The 27,517-nt window shown below is 35.6% G+C and overlaps 1 protein-coding gene across 4 annotated transcripts in view; it reads right to left on the bottom strand.

The window, feature by feature from the left end:
- Nucleotides 1–27,517, bottom strand: part of Kitlg (KIT ligand) — a 102,990-nt gene that overhangs the window by 44,859 nt on the left and 30,614 nt on the right. For 3 of the 4 annotated variants that reach the window (XM_048358522.1, XM_048358541.1, XM_048358532.1), the window contains exons 2-6: nt 23,573–23,686; nt 15,366–15,428; nt 3,656–3,826; nt 1,406–1,562; nt 675–758 (exon numbers count right to left, since the gene is read on the bottom strand). In XM_048358522.1, the coding sequence (XP_048214479.1) occupies nt 675–758; nt 1,406–1,562; nt 3,656–3,826; nt 15,366–15,428; nt 23,573–23,686 (589 nt within the window). The remainder of the gene's footprint in view (nt 1–674; nt 759–1,405; nt 1,563–3,655; nt 3,827–15,365; nt 15,429–23,572; nt 23,687–27,517) is intronic. The other variant, XM_048358552.1, reaches the window with a different exon arrangement.

The following is a 27,517-nucleotide window of genomic DNA, read 5'->3' as shown; positions in this document are numbered from 1 at the left end:
ATCAAACAACAAAATTATCACATTTCAAATACACAGATGGTAAATACTGACATACAGACATACAAAACTGAAAATGTCCTTGCTATTCTATACAGCCAGCTCATGTACTTCCAAATTTAGAGCTCCACTCGGGAGTCAGTGGCATACATCTGCAATCCTAGCTACTCAGGAAGCTGAAATCTGAAGATCACAGTTCAAATCTGGCTCAGTCAGGAAAGGCTCTACAACTTTTATCTCCTATTATATACAAAAAAGCTGGAAATAGAGCTGTGGCTCAAAGAGTAGAGCAGAAAATTTCAGAGGCAGCACGTACCCAGATCCTGAGTTCAAGCCTCAGAATCAACATATGCGCACATACAAAAAGTAAAAAAATAAAATAAGACCTCCATTTCATCCAGGTACAAAATATATTTTAAATCAACAATGATAGATGTCTAAATCATATTCCTAAAATTAATGTCATACCTTATTTTAAATAATCTTTGCATGATCTCAAATTCCAGGGAAACCCCATTCTACAAACCATCTATTGACTTCTCATGAAGTCCAAGAGAAATAAGAGTAATAGAACAGTATTAACAGTATTAATTTATAAATTTCCTTTCAAGCCCATGCAATACTCCTATAGTGGCTAATTGGAGCCATGCATGCATTCATCAGGCATATGTACTTACTATTACTGTTACTGCTGTCATTCCTAAGGGAGCTGGCTGCAACAGGGGGTAACATAAATGGTTTTGTGACACTGACTCTGGAATCTAAATAGAAAGCAATAATGTGTCAGTGATATTTGGTGATTTATATGAATCACAGAGTCCCCCAAAAGGTGAAGTGCATTCTGGGTGCAGAAGTCTGGATTATTCACATTCTATTTACTTCATACAGTCCTGGTCCTCTTTTTTTTTTTTTTTCTTTTTAAGAAATTCACCACAGTCGCCTGGCAGAACAGACTTATTGCATACATGTGCTAATCAATGTAAATAACAACAAGATGGTAATTTGTATTTACAAAATGAAAGTGACGGAGTGAAAATTTTAAGACAGTGCCAGAAAAGAAAGGAGAGAACCAGGTTTACATCCTCAAGGAAAAGATGGGAGAAGGGAACATTAAGAAGAATATAACTCTCATAACTAGCAAATAGGAGATAAGTAACAAGATGGCCAATCATCTCATATTGTTTCTCCACACATTCTTTCTAAAAATGATTGAGCATTGCATTGAATGGTGCACAGGCTGTCTACAATATACTTCCTTTTATGCTACTGATATTTGCTCTTTTTTTAACCTGGAAAGACTGGTTTCTTTCTAGAACTACACTTATATTTGATTCATACATGCATTCTTACAGATATAAAACTCAACCTTGGTATTTGCATTTAAGTTGGATATGCTTAGATGCTTTACCTCTCTCAGGACTCAGAGTTGAAGAAACTGCACAGTCACTAGTTTCAGATGCCACCATAAAGTCCTTAAAGGCATCAATGGATCTATTAAAAATCCTAAAGAATTCCTCTGGTGTAAAGAGCCTGGGTTCTGGCCTCCTAGACGATTTTTTTACACCCTAGGGGAAAAAAGGCAAAACAGTAAAAAAATTATATTTTTCAAATACAATTTGAAATCAAGATAAAGACGTTCATCAAAGACTCAAGTATGTCAATTCCAAGAAAATACTTTTAGACAGCTGAGTTTGTGTGCAGAATTTGAATTGCAGGATAAGGCCAACTGGGTAATGGGATGCCTCAGGTTGGTTTGGAAATTAACAACCCTGAGAGATCTTTTTAAAAGAGATTTCCATTAAACTATTTAAAGAGATGCTCATGAAATTATGTGCACTGCTTTTAAAATGATCCCTCCATAACACATCTTCACAAATTCAAAATTTGAAATATGTCATGATACTAAGTATTGGTAAGGATATGGAGTAAAGGGGACTCTGATTTAGCAATGCATGTTGTTACTTTGGATATTATATAGAAAAGTCAGACATGTCTAGAAATCCCATTCTTAGCAAATATTCTAGTGGAAATTTTCTAATGTACATTGTAAAACATAGAAAATATTTTTATCAGCAAAGTCTGTATCCTTTACATCACCAGAAGACTATCTTAATAAATAGTGGTATACTGGGTTAATTGAATGCTCTATAAGCAGAAAACATTATTATAGATATATATGAAGTTGGTACACTTTTTAAACAATGCTAAGTGAAAGAAACTCATTACAAAAAATAAGAATAGTTTGATTAATTTATAGACAATTCATAAAATCAAATCATGCTGTATTTTAGGGACCCATAAATGGAGAGCTATAAAGTATAATAAATAATAATGAACACCAACATATAACTTATGATGTGGTAATCTATGTACTTTATATACATTAACTCAATCTCTAATACAACTGATAAATACCACCTGCAATCTCCTGGGTTCTAGCCAACATGCTAGAAAATAAAAAGTGTTACTTCTTTGCAAATCTCTGCCCAATATTATTTAGCTCACCTTTAAAACCTCAATGCATGTATTATGTCCTTTGAGACAACGTATGACACATCCTACCTTTTTGTGATCTCTACTAGTGCCCCTAGCACACCACTGTGATAGTAATATGAGATAAAAGAGATGTTAACATGAAGATGTCATTAATTTCAAGATATATCCTGACTCCAGAAATTAGAAAGTGAAGAAAAACAGAAATAGCATAGTATTTCGATCATTAATATAGAAGGAATTCCAAGTCTGACAGTTGGGGCTGATGGTGGGTCTTAAAGAGTAGGTGAGCGTTGGAGTAGGTAGAATTCAGGAATTACGATAACAATTCACTTTTAGAATTTTGAATTTTTAAAAAAGGAACACTTTTGGGTTTAGAATTCTAGTAGTTCAGTAGACAAAACTTTGGCCATTTGAGCTCTCCACCAGTTAGTCTCACAAGCTCTAGTCTATTATAGAAGTACTGTAAACACCAATGTCTATATTTGTTAACATTTATTTTGTCAGGCATATTATCAATCACTCTTCACAAATCCACTAATATCAGTCTTAAGCAGATGGATTCTGTTTCTATTCCTATTTTAGTCATTAAAAGTGTGAGGCACAGAGAAGTTAGATAAGCAAAGATAATTAGCAACAGATCTAGAATTTGAGCCAATACCTTAATGTTTAATATCTTAAGTTATGGGATAAACTGGCTATTCAATGTGCTTAGAAGACAAAATAATGTCTCATGTACATTCTGACATTGGTAATGAGCAATTTTACAATGACTTTGAGGTCATTCCTATGAGAAGATTATATTGTAGATAACAAAACAAGTAAAAGAGTTTCATTATAGAGAACTTTCTGTCTAAAAACATTTAAACTTAATAGTAAGGCTCTATGGACTTCATCCACACATAAAATTAAAATAAAGACAAAGGCAGAACTGTTTTCTGTATTGCAGTGTAAGGAAACTTTATTTTTATAGTAATTACAATATTGAAATCTGAACATACATTATTTAGTATTGCAATATGATTACAAGCATTTATTTTCTGGGCATATCTTCAACTGTTTTTAAATTCTGATTTTACAGTTGGAAAAAACCCAAAGTGATCCATTTATCATCAACTAAGATTTTTAAAGAATAACAAAAAACTATGCCTGTTAGCACATTTACCTTAGCTGGGTTTTCTTCCATGCATTCCACGAGATCGTCCACTATTTTCCCAAGTTTGTCTATAATTGAATAATTACTCAAGCCTTCAGAAATATTGGAAAACTTGTCCAGCAGATTTGTTAAGCTAACTGACAATTGTTTTACCATCTCACGTAACCAGCAATGGCTTGGCTGGAAGAAATTGAGAGAAGAAAAAGCATCTGTTTTAATAAGTGGGATAAACATAAAGTGCTCCTCAAAGTCATCAATATTTCAGTCATTGACTGCAGAGCAATGGATTTCTTTAGAGAACAACAGGGAAATTCTTGTTTTGTTCAACTCAGATCTACTATTCAGTTTCAAATGGACAGACGCATGACGATCAGAGTAAGCTGTGGATGTTGCAGGCTATGCTCTTCCCTGGAACAAAAGTAAACCAATATAGAACCAACACCAAGTTAGGGTATATTTATAAGAGAAAGAATATTTCTACAAGATTTTTATTATGAAACTCAAAAATGTAATAATAATTATTTTTTGCATCAAATTTTCCACACTATAAATATTGAAAGTCGTCAAATAGATAGATGATAGACAGATAAATATAAAGTTTAAATCTACTTAACTATTTAAAGAGATGCTCATTAAAGTATTCACACTGATATTAAAAAGATCCCTCCATAACACATATTCACAAATCCCAAATTTTAAATGTTTGATGATACTAAATATTGGTAAGGATACGGACAGAATGAACTCATTTAGTAATGAATGAGAAAAAAAAGTGGAATTTGTTTCTTGGGGCTAATAGTGTGCCTTATTGCCTTTTCCCTCCCCTCCATTCCTCTTCATTGATGTCTTCTCCCTTGCCCACGCTCCTTGTCCTCCCTGTCCTGCTCCTCCTCTCACTCCCTCCTCTCGCTAGCTCCCTGCCTCCCTCCCTCTCTTCTTCCTTTCTTCTTCCCTTTCCCCCACCATCCCTCCCTCCTTTCCTTTCTTCCCCTTTTTCTTTCCTTTCTTCATTTTGTCTGTGTGTGTTGGTACTAGGGCATTAACTGGGCACTGACCTTTAACTCATTTGGTCAAGGCTAGCTCGCTCCACTTGAGCCACAACTCTACTTTTGGCTTTTTGCTGCTTAATTTCCTGCCAGGCTGGCTTCAAATGGCAATTATCAGAGCTCGGCCTCTGCATAGTTAGGAGTGTAGGTTTGAGCCAGGGATACCAGGACTTTTCTGGTTGTTTCTCAAAATCAGCATTCTCTATCATCAGAAGGAATACTTAATAACTGTTGCCATATAAAATGAGTGAACCAGCAAACATCATTTCTCTACTTACCAGCACAATATCTCTGTGGGAAAAGTCAAGTAATTTATTTATTCCAAATTATACAAAATTCTACTTTATATTCACTTAACAGAACAGTTTAATATACAGTCAAAAACAACACTGGTTTACCTAAGAATATGTAAGTCCAATTCCTGAAAGCAGCAAATACCATTAAAACTTTTAAGATTGTTGCCCCTGGCTTTAGGGAAGGCAGATAAACAAAACTCCAGATGAGAATGAAGTTAATTAGCCATTTCCAGTCATCATAACTATGTTCTCAAAAACTATGTGTTTCCAAAGAATGTTGAGAATGTATTCTTTCTTTTGTTAAATAACCACTCATCTCAAACACCTACAAGTTTATACTTGTATCATTAATAATTTGCTTTCAAAACTATCATCTTTCTCTGGGTATTGAATTGTTCTACATGTTTCTCTCTTATTAGGTAGTAATAATTTCTTTTAGGTAGTCAGCCCTGTGAGTTAGAGTTGATAAGACATGAAACACAGCACATACTGTTACTACTATGTGAGTACTATCTACGTGGTAGTATCATAGCCTTCAGCAATTAGGTCATTCAGTAGTGAGTGTGCAAATTTTTCTGGCAATTTGACTCCATATATTAATCTCTAATTCTTCGTTCAACAATTCAAATTTTCTTGCCTGTCTTCTTAGATCTTTTGTTAAAAACTCAAATCATATTACCTCGTTTTGAATTAGTGCATTCTTTTTGTTGTGGTGATTGTTGCCTTAATATGAATGGGTTCCATCTATCAATTAGTAAGTTAATCAGTCATTTATTTATTTAGGTTTGTGGTTAAGCAGAAAGTATTTTATTTGTTTATTATTTTCAAACTGGGGAATTCTGGAGTACTTGCTGTCATTTCTGTTTTACTCTATTTTCAACTGAAGGTTGTTTACATCATTTTATGTTCTAGTTCCTGTTTAGCTATAAAAAATCAACTGCCCACAATTACACATAACTAAACCAACAGCCTGAATAATGTTTAGGATTTTTTTTGTTTGTTTATTTCTAGCAAAACTTTCAACTCTAATCCTGTGGCCTCTCAAAATTAAATCATAGAAATTCTATAATTGAATCCCTTGCTAACGTCTATGCATTTAAACATATGAACACTTTGCTCACAGCTGATACATTTTTTCTATACTCTTGAAAAACTATATTCCTAAAGTCCTTACCCTACATATTTTATTCAAAATCCAGTGTTGCATGTGACATAATTCTTTTAGGGGAGAGAACAAAAAATTATACCTTCAAATTTCCATCTGTTCAATTGTTTAAGCAAATATATAGTAAATAGCTTTTTTTTTTGGTTGTAGTAAAGACAAAACAAAAGAAAACAAATTATATTAGATGTCAGCTTTTACTGACCTACCTGCTCTGAGAGGAAACCATTTTTGGCTAGAATGTCAAGCAGGTTTGGATTTATTTTTAATTGAAGATAGTGATTTGCAAAGAGAACAAAACACAATGAACTATTTCATTACAGAGGTGATAGGAGGTCTTGCTATTTTTCAGCACTCCCAAGATTATGATTATGAAATAACCCATTCAATGTCAAACTCACAAGTAAGATATTTCTTTTGCCCTAACAAATGGCATTATCGCTGCTTCTTATCCTTCAGAAACCATTTCAAACTCTGTTTAAAATAAATATTAACTCACAACATTTATTAGAAGAACATGATATAATGTTCTCTCTTTCACCAGAAGAAATGGTAGGAATCATTAAAGTTAACAGTCACACAAAATGTTATAGAAATATAAAGAATAAGCTTTTAAATTTCTAAAGTACATATAAGTTTATTTTATTCATCCATAATTATAATTACCAAAAGAAGTCTACTTTCAGTGGAAAATCTTGTCTGGATTTTTCCTTGTTTCTCTATGCATGTAATTACTTACTTTTTATCTTCTATCTTATATTACATGGATTTATTAGAGCAGCCCTGGCTAAGACTACTGAATTAGTATGGAGTTTTAATTTCTATACATTTATAATTTGTGTTATTCTAGAATGGTAACTGACCATGACACTGCTAGCAAACCACTACCACTGATGATTTCATTGGGATCTTAAAGTAGCACCGGCACTAAATCCTTGATTTCTATAAATAAATAAAACATACCATGAAAAGCAAATATGATTGTAAAGCTACGTTAATTTTCTGAAGGGATCAATGAAAGTAGCCCTGTATATCCTAACCTCAAGCATCAGTTTCATAAAGATGATATATACATTCCATTGAAGACCTAGCTGAACTAACTGTACTAAACACGTCTTAGGGACTTGTTTTGTCCTATCTATTCCCAGCCTCTTTCAAGGAACTGTAGAATTTCACACATCACTTCTCATTAATATTAGCTGCAGGCAGGGTCTCTAGGTATAGCCACAGATTTATCGAAGTAAAAGCTAAAAGTTGACAAAGCACATTTGGTAGCTGTTATCAAGATAACCTATTATTTATTTATTTATTTATTTATTTATTTATGGAGCTACAGTTGGTTTCAATTGGTGAAAAGTTCTCTTTGGAAGGAGCTAAAGAGAAATTCCAATCAGAGCTTCTGAAGAAAAGCCCTAGCTTGTAAACCTTGAATGATATTCATAAGGAGCAGTCACCCAGCCTCTAATCTAACTAATCTAATTGTCAACAGCAATCTAATTCTGTGGGCAGAGAAATCTAAAACTTCCTATAAAAGCACTTTGGAGAACATTTTGTGCTCACATTGCTGGCAGAGATTTTTCTCGTTGGGAAGAACTAGATTTTGTAATGAATTATTTTAGTCTTCTCCCTCAACAATTCATTTGGAGCTTCAGTGTTCACTTTATTCCTCCAACATGGCATTTTCTCATTTGAATTAAAGTCATGTAGAACCCTCATCTAATTAAAATGGTAATCAATCCAAGCACTATAAATACATGTTATTTCCCAGGGCAAAGCTATAAATGGCCTCAGAGGCAAACCTAAGATAGCTACTAAAGAACACCAGGAAGTGGTGAGGCTAGTAATGATTGATGGACAGGAGACCCAGTTCTAGTTCCAACTCTGCCAACTCACATTGTGATTTCAAGCAAGTCACTTGGCAATTTTGGACTTCAGTTTCTCCATCTCATCCAATACAGCTGCCTATCTAACACATGCTTGTCAATGTGGGAATCACCTCCTATTTGGTACTAATTATGGCTCATGTGACTGAGGGGTTATTCCAACTTTACTGCAGTTTCATTTTATTTAAAAATCAAGTCAGGCACCAGCACCTCATGCCTGTACTCCTAACTATTCAGGAGGTTAAGAGCTAAGAATTATGGTTCAAAGCCAGCCTGAGTAGGAAAGTCCATGAGCCTCTTATACCAAATAAACTACTCAGGAAAAGCTGTAAGTGGGAACGTGGCTCAAGTGGTAGAGAACTAGCCTTGAGCAATCAATTCTTGATTTGGTGACTGAATAAAACTTGGGGAAACTCAGGTATATGAATCTGAATTTTTCTATAGTATATTTTCTGAAGATCGAGGTGTAGAATAAATCTTTCTTTTTAAATTATTATCTTCAAATAGCTGTAAAAGAGGTTTCTACTTAACATGTCTTTATTTGTACAATGCATCTTGAATGGAGTTATACTCTACATCATTTCCCTCCAGTCTCCCGTCTATTCCATCTCCATCCAGCTCCTCAAATTTTCTTAGAATAAGTATTTCTGATAAAATTTAATGTCTGTACTGCAAGGTCTAAAATGCACAGTGAATTCTGAATATTAAAGCATGCAAAATATTGTATTTATATATTAATTAGGAGGTAAATTATTGTACTTTGGATTTATTGAACTAAATAAAATTCATTGTTACACTAATTCTACCTGCTCCTTTCAAGGTTATTTTGTTTTGTTTTGCTCTTGTTTTTGTTTGTTGTGCCAGTCCTGGGGCTTGAACTCAAGAACTGAGCATTGTCCCTGAGGCTTTTTGCTCAAGCCTAGTGCTCTACCACTTGAGCCACAAATCCACTTATGTCTCTACTGGTACTTCATTGGAAATAAGAGATTTGTGGACTCTGCTGCCCAGGCTGTCTTTGAACCACAATCTTCATGTCTTAGCCTCCTGAGTAGATAGGATTAGATTAGCCACTGGCACAAAGCTAAGATTTTTGTTTTTAATATGGCTATACAACAATTAAAGATTCCAAATGTTTTGCATTACATTTCTGACAGATAATTATGGTGAAGATGTTGAATGAAATCTCAATACACTTTTTATTATGATGGATCCCAGTCCTGTTATTTAAGTATGCAAAAGAGCTATTTAAAATAGTGTTTGATGTCATAGTTTATCTCTTTCATGCTGTTATTTTTTTAATGAAATACTTTCTTACTATACAGGAGATAGAAGTAGACAAGTAGATAAGTTAGTCTTGTCTACCTGGCTGAGTTCTTTTCATATTGTAAGTACTTTGTATTGTAAGAATGGACTCTCAGGATCCATACTAAATTTGGCTGTTTATATAGACAGATTTCTTGTGGGCACTAATGACTGCATTACAGTAAGCACTTTGTCTAGATGGGCCAATAAAAAAAGTCCTTGCCCCCAAACTGACAGTGCTAATAGGAACTGTGATTTTTCTCTGAGCAGGGCTAAAACTCAAGTACTCAAGTTCCAGATACTGGGAAGTTACATTCCACCAATGACTGAAACAAAGGAACAACCTAGACAAATAGAAGAAAAGTCTGCAGAGATTCAGAGATAAGGAAGGGAAACATGACAGTTTTCTAGACACATTTCTAGTTCTCGCCTGAGCCTTAGCTACATCCCCACCCTATGTGGCATGCTATTCTTAAGCATCCTTGGAATAATGGACTTCCTTTCCCTCTTCCCTTTTATTCCTCTTTATATCCCCTTCTTTGCTTCCTTTTTCCTTCCTTCCTCCCTTCCTCCTTCCCTCTCTCTCTTTCTTTGCTTCCTTCCTTCCTTAAGCTTGAGTGCATTATTGTCAACAATCTTAGGAGTTTAAACTAATAAGACGGGCTTTTTCAAGACTTGAAATCTGGCATCTTTCTCAATATAGTTAAATGTTTTCTGGCAAGGAAGTTTTAAGTAACTACTATAAACATTAGATTGTCTAGTGGATGGTAAGAAAACAGAAAAGAGTGAAAGATTTCATCCTGTTCTTTTAATAGTTACCATAAAAAGAAAAGGAAAATACAGCAACAATACAATAGTGATAGCTGGACCAGTACCAGTACCAAAAGGTGATGCAGAAGGATCACAAGCCTGAGGCCATCCTGGGCTACACAGCAAGATCCTGTCTCAATAAATAATAATTATTATTATTATTATTATTATTATAACAACAACAATAATAATAGGCTTATATGCCATATCTCAGGCATTTTTGTCTTATTTTGCTCAATAGTTTGGGACCAATTCATAACACATACAATATTAAGTTTCTGTGTAAGCCATATTGCTCTGTTCAAAACAAATATTTTCATTGGCTGGAAATATGGCCTAGTGGCAAGAGTGCTTGCCTCGTATACATCAAGCCCTGGGTTTGATTCCTCAACACCACATATATAAAAAAAGGCCAGAAGTGGTGCTGTGGGTCAAGTGGGACAGCACTCAGACCCTGAATGCAAGCCCCAGGACTGGCAAAAAAGTATATATTTTTTCTAGGCAAATTCTGTAGAAATTCTGAGATAACAAATGGGAAAGTAAGGTTTCCACATCAGGACAATGCCAGTGTTGCCGACCACTGTGTCCCCAGCACCATGCAGAAAGCTCAGAACAGGTTATGTTTCTGTCCCTTTCCCCTGGTCATATAACACAGAGAGAAAGAAAGCACAGTGTGGAAGAGTAGAAAATAGTCTTGAGGAAAGAAGGGCTCCTAAACTGACCTAAGAGATGATCCCTCCAGGTTCAGCTCCCAATTATGCCATGATCCTCTGAGTGGAATCGAGGTAAGTGGTAGGAAGACAAAGGATATCTCTGGCAAGGGGAAGCAGTACTCAGTATAGCACTGGAGTTGAAAGTAACATGATCATTTCAGGAGGTGGTGATGCATCTGGCTGGGTGGCACTTTCGTGCCTGGGAATGGCTATTCAGATGAACTGGTTAGGGTTAGACAAGATGGTGGAGAATCAGCAGTAGCAGGGTCAGGAATATGGCTTTCAATAAATGGAAACGGTGAGATGGTTCTTAAATGACTCAAGATGCATTGGACTTACAAATTGACATGTTGAATTGGAAACTCCTTTGTACAACGACATATACATAATTTAATAAAAAACAAAGAGTAGCAGAAGATTCTCAAAAGTTTGATTTCTCAAAATTATGCAATTGCATTGAAGCTATTCTTCATCGAATGCACAGATTAGGAAAAGAAATAACAGTAATAAGGTCCCAGTGCAGATGTCATGTGATCTATTAAAGGTACTCAGCTTATCATGGTAACCTTGTGAACGCTATTCAGTTCGAATGTGAATCTCCCAGAACTAACTAGCAATTGCACTCCAGGGAACTTCCCCCATCACATATACAAAAGTGTGTCTCTGTATGTATGTCTGTGTCTATGTGTGTGTGGTATACGTGTGTGTATATATACTTTTCTTCTTTTTTGAGAAGGAGTTTTGCTTTGTAGCCCAGCCTGGCATCAAACTCAAGATCTTCCTACCTGAGTCTCAAGAGTTCTGGGATTACAGGCAAGCACCAGCACACCTAGCATCAATAAATATTTATTGTCTACCATCCATTAGACATTGAGTATATGAGACCGAAAAACAATGTAATACCCAGCCATTTGAAGCTTATAAGTTAGGGAAGATGATCAGTTTACTAATTCCACAAATTGACTCTAAGGAATGAAAGGAATAACTAAATGGAGTGGCTACTGGAAAAATTTGGTTTTATCAATGAGCAGAGGAAAGGCTTCAGTAATGAATGGAGATTGACACCTAAAAAGTCATCTAGACTAAAGAGACAATCAGAATTCCAGGCAACATACAGAAATCTCTGAAAGATATAGACCTAGCTGTTCAACATCTTGAGCCTTAAATGAAGTGTAAATCAAAACCACACTGAAGATTTCATCTCACTCCAGTCAGAATGGCTATTAAGAAAACAAACAACAACAAATGTTATTCAAGAAGTTGGTGAGGGGTCATACACTGTTGGTAGGAAAACAGTCAGTGAAACCACTATGGAAATGAGTATGGAAATTCCTTAAAAAACTAAAATTACACCCGCAATACTGTAATTGGGCATATACCAAAAGAATGTAAATCAATATACAAGACACCTGCATAGTTTTGTTTATTGCAGAACTATTTATTCCCAATGGCCAAACTGTGAAATCATCTGAAATGTCCAAAAAACAAAACAAAAAATAAATAAATGGTTGAGGAAATATGGAATATGATGTGTGTGGAGAATATATATGTATGTGTGAAATTATGTTACATAAAATTATTATATATTATATGCACACATATGAAACTCACTATTTGTTTATAGTGCACGGTGTGAATGTATCAGAATATCACAGTGAAAACCCCTTATATTACAAATGTGTTCCATTCAAAAGATAGACACAGAGAGAGAGAGAGAGAGAGAGAGAGTCAGAGAAAGGGAGAAATTGAGCCCAATTGGCAGTGAAGTACAGATACAGATAAAGTCATACAAGAAGAGAGAGTGGCTGCAGAGAGCATGTGAGGATGAGAGAGTAGGAAAGGATTTAGAAATGTACCAGACCACAAGAGTCCTGGAGGCCTTGTTGCAAGAGCTGCTCTTCCTCTTTCTGAAGAACTAGGGGTCATTCAATGTGAGTGAAGAAGAGATGGTAGAATGGACAAATGCATTATTATTTTTAGCTACTTTATCTACTCAATAAAAGTCAAAATGTGGAATCATCAATCCTGGAATAGCAAGGGGGAAGAGAATGGCTCCAAAGCAGAGGGACCAGAAAAAAGAAAGCAGAGATAAACCAGAAGGGAAATTGTTCATCCTGAAGGAGCAATGCAGCTGAGAGAGGACAAGAAGGTATTAATATTTTTAAAAAAAAGGATATAGTGTGCTTTGAATGTTCTTGTAACTTTTTTGTACACTTACTTGTTCCTTATTTAAATTTATGGATTTATTTTCCAATTAAAAGTTAAATTAAACTGTGTACATATAGTTGTTTTTAATGAAAAGCTTCTCGCTCAGACAAGCAGCTCATCATTTATATAACATTAGGGGCATTAGAAAGAAAGCAGATTCATTTGCAGTGCAGTTTAGCAACTGTATTTCTATTCTTTCCAAAATAACATGTCTGAGTAAATAAAAAGGACCAGAAATGTTCAAGTGTTTTCACAGTTAGGAAGTTCAAGGCAATCCTCACCATTTGGCAATATTATAGTTTGGAAGATTTTAAAAATAGAATTGGTGATTATCTTTGGGTTTAAACACAAAGCTGTTGATCACAACCTACTATTTGTGAGAGAAAGAAAGAAGAAGAGGAGAATCTACAGGTCATTTTATAAGAATACCCTTAGCAGTACATAATCTATCTTTAAAAGAAAAGTGAAAAACAAACTGTATCCTATTTCAGAGCTTTCTTTTACCCATGCCCCAGGCAGAATTTTATTGCTTTGGCCCCAGGGAATCTTTTTGGCACCCATTCTCCCTCCACCTTCCATTGTTTAGAGACAAAAGATAAAGCAGCTGGGACTCTGACCACTGACAAATAATCACAGTCCTCTGCACTGGGCAACTTCTCTGGTGTTGGCAGTAACTAACTTTTTTTTTTTTTTTTAATGAAGGTAAAACAAAGGGTGAGACCCCAGTTTCTGCCCAAAGCCCTAGGCAAGGGCTTGTTTTCCTTGCCAACAGTGATGGCCAAGAACAATGTTTCTCCAGTAGTTCCAGGATGGAATGCCAAGATCAAATAATAGCAGACTTCTCTCAATTACAGAAACATGCACAAAGTATGTGGCAATAAGTCAGCTCTCTGTTTACAAGATCAGCCCTTGCTATCACCAGCCGATACTGAAATTTATGTCTTAGCACACCATCTATGATTATACCAGCACAAAATAATGCACTTAGTTAATTTCAGTGTAACACTTGTTTTGCATGGAGCAGCAGGATTGTTTTGAGCAAGTTCCACAATCACCAGGCTCAAAGCTGAAGTGGGAGCAGGCCCCAGTCTTAATTGTTCTTCCACGTTCTCTGCATTGTAATTATTTAGATCCCTACTTTCTGCAACCTAGCAGTCCAAGTCAGGTGGCCTGGGGGTTTCTTTTGAAGTCTTTCACTTTCTACTTGTTAACCTTGGGCAAAATTCTGATGTAAATCTCAGTGTGACTCATAAAATAAGCATAAAAATAGCCAATTTACCTAATTCACAGGCTATTCCTAATTCACCCTAATTGGGGGGGGGGGAGCAAATACTGAAATAATTTTGCAAAATGGAAAAGTATTATAAAAAGGGCCATGTAATTTCCCTTTCCCATAGTTATCATAAAAATTTAAAATTTTATAAGGGCATCCTCCACTAACTCATCTGTGTGTCTGTATTTTTTAAAGCATTCCAGCTAGGGGTCAGCTCTGCTGTTTCTCTTAACCAAATACTTGCTGTCTGAGTGATCAAATTTGATCATTTCCTATAATTTTACACTTCTATTTCCAGAGAAGCTAGGCTTTAAGATGACCACTGCAACATGAAGATACATATTCTCAGGTAGCTAATGCTAAAATGCTTACTAATTAAATTAAATACAGTCTAGTCAATCTCTTGAAACAATATTGGTATAAAAGCCTTTGTAATCTTTGAAAGGCATTATACAGAGTGCAGTGATGTGCTTCAACTGGCAATAACTTTGATCGGTGGATCCACAGTAAAATTCCTCAAAATCTAAAACTGTCGATACAAAGTTGATCAGCATTAATAAGTAGTTTGGAAATAACGGAAACCTTGAGAGTTGCAGAGATGAAAATACCATGGCTTCAAATTTACTCTGAAGAATAATAATATTTAAAATAGATCAACATAGAACAAAATGTTATAAGTATGTTGGAAACATAGACAAGTTGCACAGTGGGTATCTACAGCACCATAACATTAACATTGTTAAATATGAAGAAAATTGGATGTCAGGCATATGAGTGTAAGCTCTGGTACAACTATAAGATCATTTAGGGCTACAGTGCATCTGTCTGCTATACACAACTCCAGGTGGCTCTGTCCACAGCCTAACATCTGAAAACATGAAATGTAAAACTTCTAGCTCAGGATAACTGTGACAACTAAGAAACACTTCAAACATTTACAATTAATGACGCTCTAGGGTAAACAATGACTAGCTACATCTCTCCTGTAAGCTACTAAAATGAAATTTAGAAATGTACAGTACATACCAAAACGTCCATCTCGGTGACATAGTTGAGGGTGATCATATAGTCTTTTGGAAGATTTGCAACCTACAGGGGCCAAAAATAAATACATAAATTCCTCAAGAACATTTGTACACATTAATTATTCATATTATTTATCCTCTTTTTCTGTTTGTCGTCAAAGGCACCCTCCAAAAAATAAAGTAACTGATAATACAAAACTTTAGAATCCCAAATTCAGTTGTGATTGGATAAGTACAATCTACCAAGTTTTGAAACATGATATGAATTTCAACTTCCATCTGTAGTCGTGGCATTCCTTTCCAAGACTATTTTCCAACATGTTTCTGCATAGAGTTAGTAATAAAGAATGCCTTTCTTGTCAGCGATTCTTAAAATAGAGACCTGGAAATAATGTGTTGGCATTATCAGGGAATCTCCTAGAGATGTAGGCTTTCTGGCTAGACAGAATCTTGGTTAGCAATGCAGTGATTTTTCATTGATAACTCGAGAATTATTGTTTTATGTTTATCCTAAGTTACTGGAACCTCAAAAGATAAAAAAAAAAGATACAAATATACATACTTGTGAGGAGCTACTGTTTATAAGACAGATACTTGTTAAATTCTGCAATATAAATTAATTCATTTATACCTTGTTCTGGGCACTTGAGGTACTTCACATGTTTGCCTAGCTTCTTTTACAATGCTAAAGTGTCTAACTTGGGTTATTCTGCCATAAGTAAATAAGCAGCAGATACAGAACCAGGATTTTAGAACCAATCTAAACTCTCTGCCTCTTGGTTTCCCTTCTTTGTAAGATGGAGATCCAGTTACCTATGCTAAATAATTACTTAATAGTGAAGTGAATGCACCAACATGTTGAAAATAGTCAACTCATGTTCTTTACTGGGAACTCTACAGACCACATGATTTCAAAGCATATAATCTCTTCAGCCAGTCTCTAAAATATTCAGCTTCCCTAAAGAAAGCTAAGATCATTTGCATGTTTGCAGGCCTAGATCATCTCCATAAGCCTTCCATAACAGAAGCCATATGCTGCTTCTTTGTCTTGCCAACAGCTTTTAGAATATGACAAAACATTGGTGAGAAAAGATATCAGGAAAAGGCATAAGTAGTCAGAGTCAGACTGCTGAGATAGTAATGAGGTCCTGCTATACTCCTGCAGCCTTCCTGGAAGTGCTATCACCTCACATTCATCTCCACTTGAGTGAAACAACTTAGCTAGGTTTTCCTTCCTCAATCTATATCATGACAAAATAGTTAACATGTCTAAAATGGTCAAATGTTTACTATGTGCTCTAAGCACTGTGCTTGTTAATGACATACGCAATCCTCAATGTGTAATTACATATATATTTATTTATAGATATGATATATATATATTTGTTCAAAGAATCCAAAGAAAGTTTACAAGGATATCTGAACAGAATACTGAATTCTCGCCCTTTATCCATTAGAGGGATATATATTCACATTAAGCTGACTTACTAAATTTCTAGTGGGACTGAAAAATAATACTATTTTTGAAAACTACTTTAGCATTTAGAACCCTCATGAGATCTATCTTATTAAACTCTTATAAATGAGGACAAGAGGGAGGCTCAGAGGGGTTTGCTGGCATCTGCAGTGTCACAGGCATCCGGACAACTATTGGATGTAGGAAGCAATTTCTAGCTCTGTGCTGGTGCTGTACTGTGACCTCCAAATCAGTGTCTCTCTTATGACCTTCCTTCCCAATTATACTTCAAAGGGAACTTAGAAAGTAAAATTGATGATAGTTATACCCACTTCAAGAATTAGTCTGTTACTTTCTAAGTACCTATTGAATATTGAGTAGCATTCAGAACATGCAAATAACCTTGCAATATATCCAGTGTCATTGTTGTAAATTGATCACTGTGGAAAGTTTTATGAGTAGAATGACTCTTGGGCCTGGAATATAAACATTCCATATAGGCACAGATTTAATGTTGATGCTAAAAGCACAGATTCTGGAGATAAAAATGCTTAGATTGGATGCTGGCCCTGCCACCTGCTAACTCAGGTCTGAGGCAAGTTACTTCAGCTACATTAACTTTAATTTCTACATGTGTAAAATGGAAATTAGTGCAGAGCCTCCTTAATGGTTTGATAAGGACTCAATTCATGCAAAATGCTAAGTACTTGTGCATGGTATGAATGAATCTGAATCCCTCTGATTATTAAATGCAACTAAGTAAAGCTTTCTATAGAGAGAAGAATCAGGTAAAAGCAATAGACAGCTCATGGTATATCAGAGACCAGATAGATAAGTTGTAAGAAATATGTCGGAAAAGCCATGCCATGAAGGCTGAGCTATGGCAGCGCAAACAGTGGTAGGAAAAAAGGAAGGAACAATTCTACAACTGAACCCTACTGTTGCCTGCAGTACATCACATTATCTCTCTGGATCATGTCTGTAAAATAAGGGGAGTGAACTAGATAATTATAAAAGATTCACTCTGACTTAGCTGCTTCCTGAGAGCAGTGATGTAACAGTGTGGTTGTCAAGGAAAGGACATGGCAGTTAATTTACTCTGATTGATCTGGAAGAAAATACATTGATCTGAGGAGAGAATAGAGACAAGCAGAAGGTTGGAAAATGGAATCTTTTGAAACAACAGGAACTAGTGTAGATTCTAGAGCGTTATCTTAGTGATATGTTTAAATACCTATGTAACTAATGGTACACATTGGGTTAACAAATCGGTTTTACTAAAATAAGTTCAGTGGCAACCTTCCATTTAATTGATGGACAATATTACCAAAGATCAAATTAATTTAACAAGCTTTGATCTGAAGTTTGATCTGAAGGACATTAGAATAGTAGAACATTATAGAATGACACTATAAAACAAGTCACTAATGACAGGCTGTTTGTGGGTTTGCTCTTTTCTTTGGATGTTCTGAAGACTGAGCATATTCAGTAAGACTGGGGAAAATACTGCATAGAGAACAGTGTTCAGAAATGCTGGAAAGTCAGCCAAGAAAAAAATCTTGGCGAGCCAAACTGGCATTGATTGCATACCATACCCTGCAGGTATTTGGGATCAGGGGGAAAGGGGGAAAAAAAAACAACTCAAAGTCAGAATACTTAACTCCCCCTGTACATCAGTGATCTAAAATCTTTGGGTCCCATGAACAAAAACGTCACTGAACTCTCTAAATCAAGAGATTATTGTTCCTGCATCTAACACATGAATGACTTTTCTCAAGTGTAAGTCTGCTGTAAGAGCCATTTGTAGATATGGTCTAGCCCTTGTTCCTACCTCTTAGCATGTGAAACACTGCTGTCTTGGGACTCTGCAATAAGAAGCATTACAGATAAGGTCCTTCAATCTTGGACTTGCTCTGTGAGCTAACATATATCTCTTTATAACTTAGTTTGGGGTATTTTGATATTAGCCACAGGAATCAGACTAAGGGTTATAAGTAGCACCAATGGAGCTTCAATAATGTGGAAGCTTCACAAGATAAGACAAAGGAAGGTAACTACTACTCAAGAAAAGAAACTCAACTGACTACTGTGGTAAGCATAAATGATAACTGACACTTTCATTTCTGGTTGTTGAGAATAGAGTAACTATTATGAACTGATTTCTTATGTTCCAAAGATAGAGTTATTGGTTCAAACCTGTACTCAGCATTGTATATATCCCGAGTGATAAAAATCCCACATCAGTTTGCTGATCACTAGATTTCTAGCTTCCCAAAGGTAAACATAATAATGACCTCATAGAATTGTAAAAACCAAAGGAGAGGATCCCTCAATGCGCTCTGCGTGGTGGTGCCTGGGTAGTTGTACCATAACCATAGATTTAAAAGCCAGAGAAAATGAGATATAACACCTAATTGGTTTATTCCATAAAATGAGGACTCTTGTTTATTAAGGAAGACATGCTTGGCAATGTTCAAGCTACCTAGGCAGCTTTTTTTTTTAAATCTGAACTTTTACTTTTAACAGACCTCTGTCTTTTATTTAAATACATAACTCAAAATGTAACTTTGAATTAAACAATGTCAACCAACTACAAAGAGCAGAAATTAAAAGGCTAACTATTACAAACTATTAAAAGTGAATTACTTAAAATCTATTCATTTATCAAACAATTGCTCTTCAGGGTCCAACAATCTATGTGGGACCTTTCCTTTTAAACAGAAAGCATGAGTAGATAATTCACCCAAAAAACAAGGAGATTTAGAGACTATACACCTTCAAATTCCATGATAATTCAAATTTTAAAAATACTATTTGTGGAAGAATGAGATCAGAATTTATCAAAACTGCCCATTGGAAGTATTCACATCTGTTATCTGATGATATATTCTGATTATGACCATCCCAAGGGTCATGCATTACTTTGATCAATTTAGGAGAAGGATGTACTATAGACTAGGAAATCCTGGACTTCTTTGTTTAAATTCTGTCCTACTGGTGGAAGTAATTGGAAAGGAAGTAATTTCACTTTTACTAGATAAGGAAGGGACAGCTATCAATTATGACAAAAAGTTTTTGGAGAAAGACACACCAGTTAAGGATAAAAATAGTTTTCAAAACCAAGAAAGTGATATTTAATTCAATTGCTGCAATTAAAGAAAACCCTATCACAAATGAAAGGAAGGACTACTGAGGAGAATGAAGTTGAACTTCTCTGGCATCTGATTCCTCCTTACACACACACTTGACAAATACTAAAAGTTGTATCCTAACTATCCATGGATAATTTTGTTTTATATTTGATTCATCCTCTTCCCAGATACTTGACTCTTTCCCTAGGTAGAGCTGGGTTTGCCATTTAAAACAAGTCTTGCAACATTTTTTAGAGACAAAGCAAAATGTTCTGCAAATAGATGAACTATTATGCTAAGTAAACATGCCAGAAGGATTTCAAATAAAAACCATGGGGACCATGGGGGCAGTACAAAATGTCCAAGAAGAAATTTTTTTAAAATGTAAAGCCATAAATCATGTGATTCAGTGGCATGGGAATCTCGCCAAGGCACAAAGTTAAGATTTGGGCACACAGTGCAAGTTGCTACCTAACTCAATGCAGGGGCAGAACTGGTACGGAAAGCAAAGGGTCTCAGCTGGAGAAATGGCTGTGAGCACAAGGCAAAACATATTATCAGCTCACTTTCTCACCTTCAGATAAAATATAGCAAGGTTACATCTGCCAGGTAAAAATCTTCTTTTCTATATAATCAACTTAAATGGTGGCATTACTGATTGATTCCAAGAGGAGAGACATGACAAAATACTATGAAATAAAAATACTTTAAAGCTGGGAAGGACTTCAAAGCTCTCCAAATAATTCTCTTATGTAAGGTCAGAGGCTTCTCTGAGAAGTGATGAAAGCTATACATCCTCTCCTCAGAAATGGACACAATGGACTTTAGGCACCATTCAGAGTGCCATGGGCAAGTGTTTGAAGTTTACAAATCCTGGGTAAAGAACTATTGATCATGTCCATGTTCCTCATTTCAAAAACTAGGAAACTGAATCCCTCAAAAGGTTCCATAATCTATCCCAGGTCAGTCAGTCAGGAAATAATACAGCTGGTGTTCAACCAAGTGACCCTGGCTTCCGTCAAGATGCTTTGACCTACCAGTCTTCAGAGAGATGTTGAGACTACCCATAAATCCAACAGATACCGTGGGGTTTGAATTAGTGTAGTTAATGAGTTAGAATAGTTAATAGTTAGCTTCTTTTCAAACAGGAACAACAAAGATAAAAACCACTACCAGCTTATGGCCTAAGCAGCTCTAAAACTTCAAAGCAAATTACTGTCTTGTGTGATTTTAGTCTTAAGCACTGAAGTTGCTATAGCTCATCTCTTCAAACTGAGGTTGGGCATCTTCACAGTGGAGCCCTCACAACTGTACTTGAAATTAGCTCAGATTATATCCAACCAAGCCTGGTAAAGCAATAGCTTTCAAGCATTCTTTCTCAAGCCCAAATCTTAAGCCAAGACTCATTTGCAAACTCAGATATATAAACAAAAGCCAAAGGGCTTTTGCTGGATTCCAAAAGCCAGTCTGAAAACCACTGCTCCTGAGGACATAGAACTGGTAAAGGACAGGGAGCTGGGTTTTACCACTCTTGAGCTTCAGTTTATTTATTTATCTACAAAATACTTTATTTATATAATCTCTAACTTCCATCTCCAGTATCCCGTGATCCTACAAATATCTTCAGGGATACTAACAGGATAAATGGCTAAAATGAGGAAGACAGTACCGTACAGGTTCTGTTTAATATTTACAATGATTCCATAAGATTGAGTACTATTAATCTACTATAACTAATAAAGAAACAGGCCCCAAAAGATTATGAGATAGTAGCTTGTAAAAAAAAGCATATCTACCTTTTGTTATTATCTATAGTACAAAATTGTGAAGTGAGAACTGAGACTTAGAAAGGTCAAAGAGCTGAGTTTTTAACTGCAATCTCCCAGATTCAAAAATCCATTCATTTAATCCATATACATAATGGCACAGATTGAATGCTAATGTTATACGATAAAATCTTATAAAGGCCATCAGTTTATATGCTGTTATCATGGTGTTAGTGATATGTATTTGTTGTATGTAAGGATTTTTCATATTTTTCTATTTCTTCCTCTAAAAAATATAAGCTATCAATTGTGTAAGTATGCAATTATAAATGATTTTCTTGGCCCTATCATTTATTAACTTGATCTGCTTTCAAGTTTCTTATTTAAAAATGTTATCCAAAGAAAACACATTAATTTCATGTAGAGAAATTCTTGAAATTAATTGTGTCCCCTGAGACAAGAGTTGGAAAGAGCAAAACCTTTTTCCTTCAGGTTAGTGATTTGACATCTGCCTTTAGCATGAAGAACTATATCCTACTGTCAATATTAATAAATATTCATTTCTGGGTATACTTTCTTTTTTATTTTATTAATGCTTCTTATTATTCTTACTATATCAGCTGTTGGATAACAGGCTGATTACAAGCAGATGGTTAAAGACAAGAACAGAAAATCTTGGAATGTGCTTATAATAATTATGCCACTTGCAAATATTGGCTTGTCATTTCATAGGAAATGGTATTTATTAAGTTATATTTCTTCAACACTCCAAAAATAATAACATCTACAAGGAATTTCTCTTAAGTTCCATGTACAGTATGGATGCAATATACATTGTCTGCAGTAAGATATACCATCACCTTCCATCCATACTTCAAGGCCCACCTATATAAAATCAGTTCTCTGGGATCAGGGCTCTTGTCCCAGCCATTTCAACTCCCTAGGTTTTACAAAAGCACATCCAGGACAGCCATAACTTCCCAGTGACCCACTTTAATAAGACTTGGGAGTTGGGAGTTCGAATTAACCTGACATATGTATGAATCTATTCAATATGAATATAATGAGCCAGAATAAGAATTGAAACTAAATGAAAGCCAAGACATATTATGGCCTCTAAGCTTATGGCAGAATATAACAAGTCTCCTTTCTTCCTTATTCTTCCATCACCTGCACAACTAGCCAACATTCAAATAACTAAGCATTACTTAACTGGCTATTTTGGACAATGACATTATAAAATTTCCTCAAGCCATGTTTGTCTTCAAATAATATACCTTAGTATGTAACATCATCCTTAGACTGTGTGAGTTGGGATGGATGCATTTTGGATGTTTTATCCTCTTTCTGATTTGAATCTTCAAAGAAGCAGGCAGAGAAGCTAGGCAAGGAAGCTGGTGATAACCACCAGGAACCAAGATAAAAAGGCTTTTGCTGAGATCGGAACTCAGACATGACAAGTACATTCACTTATGGAGCAATCCAGCACCCCACCTATGACAGTCTCTATGCTGAGACAAAGGAAAACCTGCCATGTTTTCAGGCTGGTGAGATAAGTAGGAAGGCCTGGAGAGAAGACATACACAGGAGGATCCCACTCAAGAGATACTGGGGAGCAAGCCTCCAGCATCTCTTCCAGGATCCATCACTGATTATGACTGAGAATAGCAAAAAGTCAGTTACTACAGTGCTGCTTAATGGGCTGACTTTACCAACCCATCCTCCATGACCCTAGATGTGTATTTGCTCGCTGGAAATCCTTCAGAATAACTACATGACTGATTCTTTTCCTAGGACAAGAAAATGCTAACCCCTGACAAACAATGATAACTACTGAGAAGCAGTTCTTACTTACCAGTTTTGTGATGTCTTTTACATTATCTGTCACAGGATTCCAGCAGATCTCTTTAGTTTTGACAAGAGGATTAAATAGGAGCAGTTGAAGATAAATGCAAGTGATAATCCAAGTCTAAATAAAAACAGAGAAATTTCTTAGTGCCCATCTGTTAAAATCTGTAATCGCACAAACAGCCCATATCTTAGGACTTACGTGCAAATGATCAATATATTATACTTTTTTTTTAAAAGCTATTGGCTTAAATTTAATTAAATGCTAAGCATTCAAATTATTCTCACCAATCAATGAAATAAAACTTCTAGTCAAAATCTTGTTTGAATTATTCTTTCAATTATATTACTGTTAACTTGTGCTGAGAGCTTTCTAGAGCCAATTTCCTAATGGCAATTAGGAGTGAACTTGTAGCAACATGTGAAGGAATTATCACTTAGAGTGCTTTCTAAAATCTAGGGAATGCATAAGATTCCTACCTTAAGGCACTAAAAGAAACCTCATTCTACTTTAAATGCAGACTGTTTGGCAAGTAGTGGCATAACCCCCACCCCCAAAGGTGCTTTAATCCAACCTACAATAGCACACCAAGCTAAAGTGAGGGAGGGGAATATATTTTTAGATCTAAGACAGAATTTAATTATCTAATTTCTGAGACAGTAAAATAATTATTATGTGCATTTTTAGTCTTTTAATAGGGGAAAATATTTCTTAAGCCAATAGGGAGATATTTTTGAAACACTCCCCCACATACTTCCCCCTCCATGAAAAGAATTTCTACCATGTATTATAATTATTTTTATGCACAATTAAATTTTTCCTTGTTATATTACTTTATAGCAATTTGAGAATCTAGGCATCTGATTTAAAAAAATTAGTATCTGTGTAACATGCAAGAAAGCTTTGCACATAAGAAGAGTCTTTAGTTTTTATTTGCTGGATAAATTTGCAGCCAAGGTAAAAATATATTTTAATGGTCAAATACAATAGCCATTTATTGAACATGTATCATGAGTCAAGGACTGAGGTGGATACTAGGGAAACAAAGATGATAAAGACGCCCTTGAAACTCACAGACAGGTAAATAAATAACAACCATACCCTGTGATAAATGTTTTAGGAGCACAGAGTAGAAAGCAATTAATCAATTAAACTTAACAGGGAGACACCATGGCAGGATAACAGCTCCAAGCAATGCCAGAAAGGTAAAATGTGGCTCTGGCTAGATATAAGAGGACCAGGAAAAATTTTTAAGCAATGATAAAGAAAGAATGGAAATTCCAGAGGGAAAAATATACAGCATAAGCAAAAAACATGGAATGAGGTTTTTAATTGCATAAGGTTTCTTTTTATGAGCTAACATTCAGGAGCAGCATTTTATAACACAAAAACACAGATGTACAATGGCTAGAGTCATTTATGTAGCTTGTCATATGTTAAATAGATCTAACTTATTATTTTCAATTACTATATACACATGGAGTAAGTATCACGTTGGACCACATGTTGATTATTATTTTCTAAACTTCTCTAACATTATAATACTACCTCTGTGGATAGAGTGGATTACAATCTCTTATCCTTTTGCCCATGTCATCTATTTTAGCAGTATTCTTGCTTCATTTGTAAGGCTATACTCAGCATGTTGGGAATCATAATCCTTGTTATACTATATCCTTTGAACCATGATTTTGTACAAATTAATTCATTGGATAAATCCCTCTTTCTGGGTAATTCCAACAAAGAAATTTCTCCAATAATACTCTTTCCATACATGTACAAATATAATTTATCAAGTTCTGGGTTATTTAATATTGTCATTTCCTAAAAGTATTTCTCAATAACTTTCTTTTCTGCTAGGACTTGAAGACCCCTAACTGGTAATCTTAATAATATTAATAGTTATTGTAACTATTATTCTTACTACGGACATTATATTATTGTTGTCATCACTGTATCTAGGAAGTATGAAGGAATTTGTTCATGTCACAAATATTTACTTACCACCTACTATGTGCCACTCACTGCTCTAGCTGTTAAGACTACATAATGAATAAAAAGGTAAAATCTCTACCCTCATGAGGTTTACCTTCTCATAAAGAAAGATAAACCATAAACAAACATGAAAGTAGGTTACCTAGTATGTCACAAAGTGTTCCGGGCTATGGAAAAAGTAACATTCACTTCAGGCAAGAGCACAGGGATTATAATGACCACTTTACCTCTGAGCAGTAGTGATTTAGGCTCACATTGACCTTCACTCTAACAAGACACCAAAACAAACACCCAGCAGCAAGTACAGTGCAGCCAAATTTCACTGTGCTTCTCTTCATCTCAGTGCTCGCAATCTTTATGCAGGATAGTGGCAGCAATGCATTCATCAGTGTCAATTTTCTATCTCTGAGGATTTTAACTTGTAGAAATGAAGCATTTTAAACTAAGGTGGATACTTTCAGTACTTAGACATAATGTCACTGCACACTGAATGGACTATAAGATATTCCAAATGTAACTTTTCTATGCACTAGGGAAACAAAAAAGAATTGTAACATTTAATTGTGATATTTGCTTTATTATCTCAATGATCTGGAATTGAACCTACACTATCTCCAAGGTTGTTTTGTACTGAGTTTTATAAAAAAGATTCAAGATAGGCAAAAAAAAAAAAAAAAAGTGTAGCAGAGCAGATGTCTCAGCTTCCACACTGTCTATAATGTCTGCAAATCACTACACATTTGTGATGTGTGATCCCAGTGTGTGTAGAAAGGGAAGATGGCAAATAGGCAGGACCAGTAGCTACTTCAAGGGGATGTGGTAAGCTCCCATTCATATTCCAGAGCAGCTACCATCAGAACTACTACCACCTTCAATACTGCATTTTTGTCCTTGCTCTGCTGCCTACTAATTTCAGCTGGAGTCTCTTGGTTGAATTATAAGTATGCTGAGCTGAAGAGCTCAGGGACAGCGCCCAGGCCCAAAGTTCACAAAACTCACAACTGACAAAAATAAATAATAATAAGTATGCTGTATATATTTATTGAGTTTTTGATGCAAGGAGGATTACAGGAGGGATTATATGCCAAATAATCTCTAAGTCAAACAACAAGGCCTCAGAGCTAGTCTGAGACCCAGGACTATGCAGAACAGCTGGATATTTTAAATAAGATCACTGGAGGCTGCCTCATTGAGAAGCAATATTTCATCAAAGATTGGATGCAGCTAAGAAGGTGACCCACATAGACAAAAGGGGAGCCTGCAGACAGAAAAGCTGCTGCCAAAAGTCTATGTAAGGTGGCCCTAAAGTCTATGTGAGGAATGGTCTTTATTTAAAGAACAGCAAACCCTGGAGTAGCCAGTCATTTGTGTTTATGTGGAAATACCAAGAGAATTGGAGATACTGTTCTAACATTGCCAAATCACATTTACCGTAATTGTTCACATCGGACTTCATGAGTTTGTTCCAGCCATAAAAGAAGGAAGAAGAAGAGGAGGAGGAAGCAAAAGAGGAGGAGGAGGAGCAGCAGCAGCAGCAGCAGGAGCAAAAATAAACCAGCAAGCAGAAGATGATGATGGAGAGGCCAGATCGAGGAGGGTCCTGCAGCCCACTGGCAACTTTGTGACTTTCACTATGAATCAAACAGGATAGAAAGCTCTACAGATTTGGGCCTAGGAGTTAAGTTTTGAGGAGGTAAGTTTTGAAATGTTTTTGTCATATCCTTGTGATTGACTCCAGATCAGGGCATTTAAATCTGAATTTTGGAAAAGGGTTGGGCTGGAGATATAAATATAAAGCTTTCAATACATACATAGAATACATAGAATTTGAAAGAAAAATAGAGAAATTACCCAAGATAATGACTCTAAGTCCCAGGCAGGGAAGGTTGGGGCTGGAGGACTGAGGGTTGGGGGAGGAACAAAGAACTGAGCAGCTGGCTGGTCCAACAATGTTTA

Source organism: Perognathus longimembris, chromosome 1 (genome assembly GCF_023159225.1).
Source record: "Perognathus longimembris pacificus isolate PPM17 chromosome 1, ASM2315922v1, whole genome shotgun sequence".
Classification (NCBI taxonomy): Eukaryota; Metazoa; Chordata; class Mammalia; order Rodentia; family Heteromyidae; genus Perognathus; species Perognathus longimembris.
This window is presented reverse-complemented; position numbering and strand designations above follow the sequence as displayed.